At 43.7% G+C, this 13,484-nt stretch overlaps 1 protein-coding gene across 1 annotated transcript in view; it reads left to right on the top strand.

Annotated features, from left to right (window-relative positions):
* The first annotated feature begins 7,298 nt into the window (after positions 1-7,298).
* The window catches only part of LOC135105496 (WAS/WASL-interacting protein family member 1-like), a 197,824-nt gene continuing 191,638 nt past the window's right edge, over positions 7,299-13,484 (top strand). The window contains exon 1 of the mRNA XM_064013631.1: positions 7,299-8,554. Within this exon, the coding sequence (XP_063869701.1) occupies positions 8,390-8,554 (165 nt within the window). The 5' untranslated portion in view covers positions 7,299-8,389. The remainder of the gene's footprint in view (positions 8,555-13,484) is intronic.

Here is a 13,484-nt window from a genome sequence, read left to right as displayed (position 1 = left end):
TGTGTGTGTGTGTGTGTGTGTGTGTGTGTATTGGTTGGTTAATCTAGTTTGTGTGAGTACTTTTTTTAATCTGTTTGGAAATAGTGTTTTATCTCTGTCTCTCTCTCTCTCTCTCTCTCTCTCTCTCTCTCTCTCTCTCTCTCTCTCTCTCTCTCTCTCTCTCTCTCTCTCTCTCTCTCTCTCTCTCTCTCTCTCTCTCTCTCTCTCTCTCTCTCTCTCTCTCTCTCTCTCTCTCTCTCTCTCCGGATCGCAAACATGCACGCACTTTCAGACACACACACACACACACACACACACACACACACACACACACACACACACACACACACACACACACACACACACACACACACACACACACACACACACAAAAAAAAAACACTTTCCAATCTGAGTCCACTAAAACTATACACAGCTAAACTTAAATTGCTTGTGTGTGTCTGCATGCATAAATGTATACACGCCTACTACAACATGTATATCTCTCTACACATACACCCCTTCCCCTCCTCCCTTTCTTTCCTCAGATACCACCATGTATGAAAAAAAGAGTAGATAAAAACCATGTCATTGTTTTCCTGGACCGACTATTCTCCCTCCTCTTTCTTTCTCTCTGTCCCTCCTCCTCCTCTTTCTCCTCCTCCTCCTCCTCCTCCTCCTCCTCTTCCTACCTGTCCTCCTCGTCGTCCTATCCTTTTCCTAGCATATTCTCTCTCTCTCTCTCTCTCTCTCTCTCTCTCTCTCTCTCTCTCTCTCTCTCTCTCTCTCTCTCTCTCTCTCTCTCTCTCTCTCTCTCTCTCTCTCATTTATCTATGTATCTACCAGTCTATTCTCTCTCTCTCTCTCTCTCTCTCTCTCTCTCTCTCTCTCTCTCTCTCTCTCTCTCTCTCTCTCTCTCTCTCTCTCTCTCTCTCTCCCCTAGTCCTCCTCCTCCACCTCCTGCTCCGCCCCTGACCCACCGGTGGTATGCTATTTCGCTCCCTCACTCTCGATCATATCCCAGCCTCGAATGTGTCACAGTTGGCCGTGCTTGATGATGGGTTTAATTGACCGCGAATGTGCTTGCTACTCCCCGCTACCCCTTTCACCCCTGCGTTGTGATCCCTAGCGCTCCTATGAGAGAGAGAGAGAGAGAGAGAGAGAGAGAGAGAGAGAGAGAGAGAGAGAGAGAGAGAGAGAGAGAGAGAGAGAGAGAGAGAGAGAGATTTCTGCCTTTTCCGCCCGTTTGTTTGTGTCATTGAGTGTGTGACTTCTGGAATGGGATGGATTTGTGTCTTCCCTGTCCTCCTTCCTTTCTTTTCCTTTGTATCAGTAAAGCGTAATGTAGAAAGGACGTAAGAAAGGCAGTGTGTGAAGGTTGTGATGCTAATACTGTAGATTTTCGTGGTCTTTCCTTAGCATCAGTGAATGTAGAAAGAACGTAACAAATGCTACATATGAAAGTCGTGAGGTTGATATTGTAAATTTTTCGTGCTCTTTAGTGCAGATTAAAAATAGTATGAGTTGTATTTCTATAAGTTTGCTTGTCTTTTTTGTAGATGTATGAATGTTTCAGCATGTATAGATAGCTTATCTTGTATTGTTGAACGTCTACGTGTGTTTGTATGTGTGTTTTTGTAAGGCCATATATAAGTTTGGTGTTGAGTCGTGCTGGGGAATGAAAAACACACATCGGATCATTGCACTTCACCATGATTAGACTCGTGTTCTTAGTGCTCTCCTCAGAACAATTTTCAAAGACTACATAGATTACTAGGCGCTTCCCAAAGATATCATTCGTATTCTTGGAGAAGACGTCTTGCAAAATCATCCCTATAAGTATGGAGGTACTCGTAAACACCCTTATATCAAACATACTATAGATGTTAAAAGTAAAGAAGAAAATGGGGGAACCGCTAAAGAATACGAGGCCTCAAACCATTGCATTTTCTCATCTCTGAATTCCTGTAACACTTCTTATTCCCTGTTGGCGCCGGTGTAGCAGCAAGACAAGGGTGCATCTGTAAATTAAGTCGCAGTGTATGGGAGTGATTGTATTAAAAGGTGGCGCCAGAAAAATCATTACGTTGTTTTTGTGTGATTTATTAATTCGTTTATTTTGCATTAAGCTATTTATGAACTTGTGTGTTTTATAGCCTTATTTTTTTTTTATGGATGGTATCTTTGACGTGTGGGAGTTGTGGAATGACTAGGATGAGTAGAGAGAGAGAGAGAGAGAGAGAGAGAGAGAGAGAGAGAGAGAGAGAGAGAGAGAGAGAGAGAGAGTTTGTGCAGATGTATGTTAAGTTAGGTACTCACATACTCACATACAAATAATGCTAACACTGCCTGCGAGGTTTGACACTTAGAAGGACGCGCCTCTACCGTATTGCCCTTGTATCAACTAGCATCACAACACCATATCTCAAAACACCCTCGCTACTTGCCCTCAGCCTGTATCGATTGCTGTGCACCATAGTGATTTTTAAGCTGGGAAAAAAAAAAGATCAAGTAATTCGAAAACTGTAATGACACAAAAAAACGGACGTAACAGATCAGTGTGGAATGATCAGAAAGGCATTAACTTTCCAAGGAAGAAGACCGAGAGGAGGGGACGCGGGTCGGCTTGGAAGGTGTGCAAGAGAGGGAGGAGGTGTCAAGGTTTGAGTGGTGTGGACGAAGTTGTGTCAGATTTCGACTAGTGAAATGGGAGTGAAGAGCTACCGCCACACCTCTTGTAGTTCCTCTCAGTGTTTCGCTCCCCCGCACCACTCGCCGTCGGTACCTTCTTAGGGCAAGGGTGAAAAGGAGAGGATGACGTAGAGGAGAAACTAAAGACGGAGAAATGAGTCGGATAATACTTGAGGGTGGATGAAGGGAAAGGAAGGGTTGATGGCAAAGAAAAGGGAGGAAGTGGTAGAGAGCAGGAGAGGAAATCACTTGAAAATAAGATGAATTACGGAATGAATGTGATACGAATTTCTCCAGATGACCAGAGAGAAAGAGCGAGAGAGAGAGAGAGAGAGAGAGAGAGAGAGAGAGAGAGAGAGAGAGAGAGAGAGAGAGAGAGAGAGAGAGAGAGGCCAGTAAGGGGAAAGGGGAGGCAAGGAGGGAGAGGGTTACAATGCACTTGTAATGTAAAAGTCATCTGTTGATTCTCTTTTCAAGTGATCCTTTTTATGCAGTTTTTCCTCCCTCTCTTCGCAACCTTAGTAAAGCGACGGAAAAACAAGGAGTGCAGCTCTTCGGGACAGTAGCAGGGAAACGGAGCATTGTCTTCGTTTTTATTTGTTTTTTGAGCGACCTTTCCTCCCTTAACTCTCTCTCTCTCTCTCTCTCTCTCTCTCTCTCTCTCTCTCTCTCTCTCTCTCTCTCTCTCTCTCTCTCTCTCTCTGCACCAATCCCTGCTGTGTACGCAAATCTAGTGTTTGTCCGGTAAACTTGTATATGTAGACTAGTAGATGTAAGCGTACTAGTAAGTTCATTTCTGTACTTGTGTGTGTGTGTGTGTGTGTGTGTGTGTGTCTGTGCGTGTGTGTGTGTGTGTGTGTGTGTGTGTGTGTGTGTGTGTGTGTGTGTGTGTGTGTGTGTGTGTATGTAAATTATAAGTAAATGCTAATGAAAGATATACCAGTAAAAGAGAGAAGTGCATAAGACACTTCGTGATAGTTGTTCGATACGCATACATGTGTGCAGCGTAACAGTGCACGCCTTTGCCTAGACACTGGGTGGTGCAGGGAGGGCGCCGCGTGCAGCGTCGTGGCGTTGGGTGCAGGTTGCCGCGGCGCGGACTGCAGGGAGTGGCCTAAGGCGGTACGCGATGGTTGGAGATCGATCATTTCTTAATTATACTTACTGGATACTGGATATTATTTTATCAATAAATGCAGTATAATGTTGCGCCAAAGAAATTATTTATCGGAAATTAAAACGATAACAGGCTGGGGAAGTAGAAGTTACCACTGGAGGTGAGAGCATTATCTTGGGTCGTGATCTGCAGCAATGTGAGAAGCCAAGCTTGAATGAATTTAGATTTATAATGCAAAGTAACTATATTCAGCGTTCATAAAGCAAGCGTGGCATGGAAAATCAGACTTCACCAGCATGCAAACCAAGTGACTTGTGTCAAACCCGTGTGTGCAGCCCAGCTGTTCCTTGCGCTTCTTCCTCAACTCCGTGCGTTGCCGAGGTGCTCGCCTCTCATATTGTTTACGGGGATGAGTCTATGGTGAAGGTAGGAACGAGTGAAGCGGTGGCATGGAACAGCGGCGCCGCCCTGCAAGGACCACGCGAGCCCCGGACTGCCGCTCAGGTCCTTGCCTTCAGCCCTCCCGCCGATACACTCCGAGAAGTCGGAGGGGCGGATGAGCAGGGTGAGCAGGTGGCTGGTGCGATTTCAGAAGGGGATCTTGGAGGGCAGCACGGAGGGTGATGATGGGAGAGAGGAAAGAAGGGTGGGTGTTGTGGGAGAGGTGGAGGGGAGGGAGGGAGTAGCACAACCTGCACGTCTGGTCACCGCCGCGCCTAGCTGGCTGTCTACGTGCCTCACCCACCTTCCTCACCCTTTGTTACACTCCCTCGTCGCCCCTCCGTGCATTGTGGGATAGTCCCGTGTGCCCTGCCGTTGCGTTTCTGCCACCGAACATTTCGGCGTGTCCAAGACGCCATGGGAGGAACGCATCGCACTGTATTTATCACCAACTTCACTAACTGATCCAGCGGATATATTGCTGAAGGCAGACTTTTTTCAGCGGCACATTTAGATGGACGTGTTCCGGCTTATTGGCGTGGGGGGCGGCAATGGTGCTCGCAAGGTTCCTGCCTCCGCCGCTGGAAGGGCACATCACCTGGGGAGGCCACGTGCGGCCTTGTTTATCTCTCAGTAAGCCGCGGTGTTCACACACTGGCCGTCTCCACTCCTCACTGCAGGATGTGAGGAGTGACTCAGAAACGCACAGAAGTCAGTGTCAGTACTGGTCACCACGTAGGCTGTTGTCTTGCTGTCATGTTCGTCTCCTGTCTTAGGTAACTGGAAACATGAGCATGTCATCATGTTGGCTTTTTCCATGACGCTTTTTTTTACCATTCTTGTGTTGTCTCGAGGTAAAATCTTACTGCTTTGATTATAGTAATGATGACAATGTAATGGCGAGTGTGCATCATAACATCGCTTTGACCTTGTAGATTCTTGTCTTTTAACGTGATCTCTTGTGATTACTTTGTTGTTACTGATGAATTGGTGACGAATCGGGAGATATTTTGCAATATTTAAGACCTGCCAGAGTCTTATTCTGATGCTATAGTAACCGCCATGTCTTCACCAGGGAAGTTAAGAAACATTAACCAAATCCATCATAAGTCGTGAGGTTTATCAGCGAAGAATAGCTGTGAATTCTTAGGGTGCAAGAATGGAAAGGTGAAGACTGTCGCGGCTGGAAGATCATCCACCTGCTTCAAAATGAGCCCGCCGTGTTTTGGTCCTCGGCCAAGTACTACGCTGCTATGTGAGTGTCTTCCCGGTTTCTCTTACAACAGCGGTATAGTCTTGCAGCTGTAGGTAAAGAAGACCCGTAGTTGTAGCAGTAGCTGTACGAAATAGCCGCCATAATCGCACCTACGCAGAGATTTACACTGCCGCTGTCCAGCCAAACCGAGCGGAGGGGAGCGCCGCCAGGAGAATGTCTTCAGCACCCTGGCCTCCTCCCGCCCTCTCGCCTGGGCCGCCGGGCCGGGCAGGGTAAGGCCGGGACAGGAGGAAAGGTTGGCAGCCCTGGTTGAAGCAACAGTTGCAGCGGGAGGTGGGGGAAAACGGGAGGCGAGTGAGGCGGAGTCAGAAGGCTGGGGTAGCGGGGCCTGTGGGCGGAGCTAAAACTGGGGGGTGATGGGCGGAGATTCGGGGGTTGCGGGAGGGAAAGTGGGGGAGAGAGCTTGGTGGGGGGAAGGAGAAGTTGGTTGCCAGAAGTGCGATGCTATGAGAAAGATTACGCGAGTTTTTGACTTGGAGAGTTTTAACTGCACTTTCGATGACTCTGATGGAATATTATTATGGAACTGTGGGGTGCAATTTCTTGATGGGAGAAACTCGCAGTTTCTGAAGTTGTTGCTTTGGAAGTTAGATTGTATAAATTTGTGTTGCATTGCTACGTTTCGTTCTTTTGTATAGACGGCGTTTAATTTTGATTTTTTTTCTTTTACGTTATGAACAGAATTCGTCTCTTTTCTTAGTTTTTCCTTAAGAAAAGATGAGAGGCAAGGAGATGCGGCTGCTTATGTAGGGTGTTATCTAGGGTCGCCACCCCCAGGCTACAAACCAGCAACCATATGGTTAACTGCGCAAGTCCACCACCACCACCTATGCCAAGCGGGTTTCATTCACAGGTAGAGAGAGCGTACTTCACACCCCATGACGCCTCCATGCCGCCCGTACGCCCATATCCCGCCGCTCCCGGTCTATACTGTCACACCCTGCTAGCCTCGGGGACTCAGCCACCACGCGCCCAGCCTAGCCTCCCTCCCTTCTCGCCACCCTCTCGTGCTCTACAATCTTAACACACCCTCCGCGCTACTAACTGCTGTACAATGCAACTTAACAGATACTCCCTGAGCAGAACAGATTTGGAGCATGGCTGTGAGGGCCAGAGTAGTGAGGGTGTCCCTTGTAAGGCCGGGGGACGCTGTTGTGGAGACTCCTCGTCCCTTCTTGGCTTATGTGGTGCGAGCGAGTCGGGTAGCAATGCAGTCGGCGGCAGCCACACTGATAAGCGCCCGAGCCCCCAGTGAACCCATTGCACCCTTAAAAGAGGACCCTTCTGTCTTAGCTATATTGAAGTCATTGCAATGTTGTCATGGAATTGACCAAGACTGAATCATATGAACAGTTTTGAGACTGAGGGAAGGCTTTGGTTGGTGATTGGAAGGGGCGGGTGGCGGGGCAGGGTAGGGCAGGAGGCATTGGGCACACAGCAAGCAGAGAGTGACTGGAGTAGCGAGGGGACCTGGTAGGTGCTGCCCCACATCACTGCGGCGAGGGGCATGCACCCGGGCATACACTTTTCACATACACTCGTCGTGTTTCAGACGCTTGCATCCAGAATGAGGGATTGTGGGGATGGGATGCTTGCCCTGACCAGGGTTATCCTTCGGGGTTCTTCACCCCAGTAACTACTGACCAAGGCTTAGCTGACCTGCTAGCCTGGGCAGCTCACAGTCCCGCTTCTGGTCCTTTATACACAATTACCCTTGGTTCGTGATCACTACTGACAATTAGGTAACAGTTTCTTTTAAAAATCATGAGTATTTATCACGGTACGAGTCTCAAAAACGTCAGGCCACGAGGTATTTTTGCTGCAGGCGCCGTGTCTGCCGCACTGCTCGCGGTGCTTGTGTGATCATTGTGTTGTGCTTGTGAACTTGTCGTGCCAGACTTGTGTTTAGGGGTCTTAGTAAGCCCCCACCACCAGCCGCAGTGGCGTGTTTAGTGCCCGGGCAGTAGGTGAGTGTGTTGAAGTACCCCGAACTGAGACTGCGTGTACACTGCCTTCACTCACCCGCAACACTCGCTCTTTCCTCGCCTTGAGAGACTCACATCTAACGTGCGAAGTCTTCTGAGACATAAAGTGAAGACACTCGCGCATGGTATGAAGCTAGTCTGCACCAAACTTTGTGCGTGAGTTTCGGACACTGACGCATCGACAGCTTGTGGTGACGCCGTGCGTGTGGTGGACGCGGAGTAATGATGCAACACCAGCCGCGTGCAGCACCAAACCACTGTCCTGCTTCCCATCCCACCGCCCCCTGCCCTCCCACTCACCTCTAGTGGCTCCTCTCTTCCTCCAGCTGATTCTGCTGATCCTCGCCATCACACTGCACACTACTCTCCACAATATATAGCACAGTTATCTTTTGTCTTAATAAAAGCAGTTTCTTAGCTTTTCTCACTGACGTTAAGCACTACTACTACTACTACTACTACTACTACTACTACTGCTACTACTACTACTACTACTACTACTACTACTACTACTACTACTACTACCAGCACCCTCACATAAATTCTTGCCAGCCGGTTAGCAGTGGTTGTATAGTTCTTTTCTTCTTTCCTCCATGTTAGTTAGTTAATTGAGTCCACACGACTTGAGGGGCATCTTTGTTTCAAGCTCCGTTTCATATACGACACTAACCTTGACATTGCACTAAATCTCTCTCTCTCTCTCTCTCTCTCTCTCTCTCTCTCTCTCTCTCTCTCTCTCTCTCTCTCTCTCTCTCTCTCTCTCTCTCTCTCTCTCTCTCTCACACACACACACACACACACACACACACACACACACACACACACACACACACACACATTCAAATTTAGTACTCCCTTGTCCACCACCCGCCCACTCCCGCCAACGCCTAAGGGAGAAATATGGATTACCCAAACGGACGCCTAAGTGGGCACCACAGCCACCCTCCCTCTCACCACATGCCCACCCACGCCCACGCCTACAGCCACGGTCACCACCACCATCACCACTACTCGGGCCACCACCTGTCAGACCTGTTCAGATTCCACCAGCCTCCACCGCCCATGGTAAATATCCATGAGAGAATATTAGTGAGCTGCTCCCGCTCCCGTATCACGAGGGACGTGCCCGCGCCGTGCTGCACGTGTAGGCCGCCCTGACCCCTAGCGACGGTCCTACTTCTCTCCCTCCCCGAGAGTTGCTCATCATGCATCAATATTTGGTCACATTAATCAGAGAGGAATTTTTCATGATTATGGCAGGTCCTTCTTCTAAGACTTTGCATAATTACTTATTCTTACATCCACGGGAATTTTTTTTTTATATCAATATTCATGGTTCTGTATATACCTTATATCTGTACGATACATATACAGGAATGTACTCGTATGTGTGTGTGTGTGTGTGTGTGTGTGTGTGTGTGTGTGTGTGTGTGTGTGTGTGTGTGTGTGTTCTTTATCATGTGGGTATCCGGTGGCATGCCATGGTACTGTGATGTGACGATCGGAGGGGGAACAGTGACATTCACTCGTCAGGTGTGTGAACATGCCAGATCCTGAAAGACCTGATGGGTAGCTCTGTGAGGCGGTTTTCTGCGGGAATCGTTGAGGGTATATGGGGCTGTGGATCAGTGTGTTTACTTCGCTTGATTTGTTCCTTAGCCAAAGCTGAAGAACTAGAAATATTTCCATTTTATTCCTGAAATTTTCAGGTTTATATATGGCATGATATCAAGCACTTTGCAAAACTATTATTTTTATAGCAAAGAAAACTCAAGGCTTATGAATTCATAAAACATCTAATACAAGAAAGCGAGATTAAATACATCTATTTGTTAATCTACAGTAATTTAATTATTGAGTGATTCGTTGTAAGATACTGGGTGCGGAACTGACTGACAGGCTGAATTTTTATTATCAACATCCAGGGGACACCGAACGTCCCTGGAAGGCCTATGGGAGGAGGGGGCTGCCCAAGAAGGTGACGTAATTGTTACTGACCGAGAATATTAAGATCTCACAAGAATGTGGAGGGAATTAAACTGACTAAATATAATGCCTTATCATTGTACTATCTGTTTAGCAATGCATCATACTTGGCATGCGGGATAGCACCGTCAACCCGATGCTCCTCACTCTCCTCTCTACCAGCCTTCACAAGCCCCACCAGGATAAAATCCTTCTCCAATTTTTAAAAAGCGAATGTCACTTGGAGCTGTTTTACGTAAGGAGACAGTTTTCATATTTTATTATTCTTGATTTAATAATTCAGCAACTTATTATCTATTATATATGATGTATTCCACTGCGTTCACATTTTTCATAATTTTCGTCATGGAAATCTTTTATATACCTTTTCTAGCTTGTTATATTCATCGGTAATTTGTACTGTTTCATTTTTATGATCTTAGAAACTTTTATCTCTCTCTCTCTCTCTCTCTCTCTCTCTCTCTCTCTCTCTCTCTCTCTCTCTCTCTCTCTCTCTCTCTCTCTCTCTCTCTCACACACACACACACACACACACACATACATACACACACACACACACACACACACACACACACACACACACATTCCCAGCAAAATTATTATTCAGTAGATCATTAATATTATAAAGAAGTTTAGAATTCATCGATAGGTACTGATAAAATTACTGCAGGTGTGTAGGATGTATGTAACGAGAACTTGAAAGCTTGCAAAATCTTTGGAAACATTATTAAAGGAAAAAATGCATTAAAGTTTGGATGCATTCTTGTTCAGAAAATCAAACTGGTGACGTTACTGTAGCTTTTTTTTCCTATTATTATTATTATTATTATTATTATTATTATTATTATTATTTTTATTTTTTATTTTTTTATTATTTATTTATTTATTTGTTTATTTATTTTATTTTATTTATTTTTTATTTATTTATTTTTTTTTTTTGGGGGGGGGGGTGTGATGCTACCTTGAGTGTGATGGAGCAGACCAGTGGGTTTTGATCCTCCATTGGTGTAGACCCTCTCTGGAAACCTTCGTGTCAGGTTTATCACGCCGAGATTGTTACAACATGCACACGGGGATTTCCAAAAATAAGAAGTCGAAACCCGGTTATCAGTACTCCTCAGTTTGTCTCTTTGCTAATTCAGATTATTTTCATTGATTTTTATTTCAGTTTCCATGTGTATGTTGTTTATGTAACCTGATGATACTTGTTGGTAATTTGCCATAACCTTATTATTATTTTTTTTAATAAGTCCTATGATGTATTTAAAAAGTTCTGCCTCAGTAATCAAGGACAAGTTCATTAAAACTAAACTGACAAATGAAAAGTGTACACATTTGAAAAAAATAATGAAACAATTTATCTCGAGAAACACTCTTAAATCTCCCTCACATCAAAGAGACGAGAATTGCAGTCCTAGATCATTTCCGCATTTGTATCACACCATCTCATAAAGAACAGTAACATTTGATGACATGGGAATTGTACAAAAGATCGTGCAGGTCATAGGAGAGAGAGAGAGAGAGAGAGAGAGAGAGAGAGAGAGAGAGAGAGAGAGAGAGAGAGAGAGAGAGAGAGAGAGAGGTAAACAGAGACAGACAGACAGATAAATAGATAAAATGATAAATAAGTAGACAGGTAATGTAACGACAAGTAGGCAAATAGAGACGTAGACGCACAGAGAGCGAGACAGACAAAATAGAGGCAGAGACAGATACACAGATGACAGGCGGACAAAGCGAGGCAGATAAATGAACAGCAAAATATTCATGTGGCTGTGGGAGAGCTTGGAGTCAGAGGCAGAAGAGGGTCGGAATCACACAGTGTTTACAGACAGAGAGGGACGATGGTTAGTCTTTAGCTTGAGGCTGGATACTGGAATGATTTGGAGGCGAGGGGGAAGTGCATGCAGCAGCGGACTTGCAACAGGTAACGGGGAGGGTAAGTATTGGGATGACAGCCGCAACAACGCCGAGGGAAGCCAGAATGTTGCGGGGGCGGAGGGATCGGGGCTGGCAGGAAAGAATTCAGGCGTGTGAGGATTGAAATAGGAGGTGCAAGTAGAGACGGAATGAGTAGCTACAGTGCTAAGTGAAGAGCTAAGAGAGAGAGAGAGAGAGAGAGAGAGAGAGAGAGAGAGAGAGAGAGAGAGAGAGAGAGAGAGAGAGAGAGAGAGAGACTAAAAGATGGACAGATAGACAGGGAGTCTTTGTGACCGGCGTGCTACATTCGCAGTATTATATTCATCCCTAGCGATGGCTCATGCAAATGACATGAATACTGACATAAATACATATACGTACGAGATAAATTGAGGTGTAAGTAATGAACTGTATGTTTCGCTGAATAATTAGAGTAAGTTAATGGATAAATGTTTTATATAATATAATGAAATATGAAAAGAACAATGAAAAATTAGATAAGTATTTTCAAACTTTATATATATATATATATATATATATATATATATATATATATATATATATATATATATATATATATATATATATATATATATATATATATATATATATATATATATATATATATATATATATATATATATATATATATATATATATATATATATATATATATATATATATATATATATATATATATATCCTTTTAGGAATTAGATGTTTCTCCTTGAATTATTTTACTCTTGAAAGAGAATGCTTCCTACAATGCTGCAATGCTACTAATAATACTGCTACTACTAATATTATTACCACTACTGGTAGTACAAGATATTTTTAGAAGTACGTAAGCAATGTTTCTCATTGAATTGCACACTTTACTCCATCAAGCAAAGCCTTGCTACAATTTGACTCAGAGTGGCGTGTGTGCGTCCTTGTGGAAATACCACTGTACTTTCTTCCTACACACCTTCATTATTTTTTTCTGGTCAATCTATGGTTCAAATATAGCTAATGAGATGATAAACTTGGTGTTGATATAAATGTTCATCACTGAGTTAATGTGCATTGTTTCCAGTAACGTGGAGTTCCTCTCAGTGCAGTTCTTGGGATGGGGAACACCACTCGCACAAAAAAAAAAAAAACTTTGTTCCGAAGCGTAATGCAATGTCGCTCTCTGTGACACCTCGCCATTGTTGTCACACGGTTGCTTGAGGCACTCCCAGGGACAATTGGAAATGTAACAAACAAATATGTTTTTATATTATTCTGAAATATTTCATAGTTTTATAGTTTTTATCTCCAATAGATTGTTCTTTCTCTGCATATTATTTCTGTCAATTAAGTTTTTTTTTCATTGCTCCTAATTCCCCTGTATGATGTGTTTACTTCATAGCTTATAACATGTTACATAACTTATAATAATATGATGGAAAAGAGAGAGAGAGAGAGAGAGAGAGAGAGAGAGAGAGAGAGAGAGAGAGAGAGAGAGAGAGAGAGAGAGAGAGAGAGAGAGAGAGAGAGAGAGCATTTATATAAAGATTTATTGGCATTTATATTTGTAACAAAAACTAAAATTGTTTAGTTAACAAGTACGTGGTAATAATGATGATAATAATAATAATAATGATAATAATAATAATAATAATAATGATAATAATAATAATAATGTTAATAATAACTTTAATAATAACAATAGTAAATAATTTATGCAACTTGTCTCACACACACGAAAAGAACCAAGTAAAAAGGAAAAAAGTGGAAAAAGTCAGTTATTTAAAGATGTCCTTTCTTTCTTCTTTCTTCTTTCTTACTTCGCGGGAAGATGAAAGTTTCCGGAGAAGGAGAAAGTGTTCGCAGCTCCGCCACTTGTCCCTCTTAATTGTCTTTTACGTCTGCCATCAAATTATATTGTTGCTTCCATTTATATAGTACAGACTATTATTATTTCTTTTATTATTCATGACTTTGGAAAAGGATGGGAATATTTTTTACAGATTCTTCCTGTAAACTGTCTTGTTATCATTATTATTATTATTATTATTATTATTTTTATTATTATTATTATTATTATTATTATTATCATTATCTA

The sequence above is a fragment of the Scylla paramamosain genome, chromosome 12, assembly GCF_035594125.1.
Source record: "Scylla paramamosain isolate STU-SP2022 chromosome 12, ASM3559412v1, whole genome shotgun sequence".
NCBI classification, from domain to species: Eukaryota; Metazoa; Arthropoda; class Malacostraca; order Decapoda; family Portunidae; genus Scylla; species Scylla paramamosain.
This window is presented reverse-complemented; position numbering and strand designations above follow the sequence as displayed.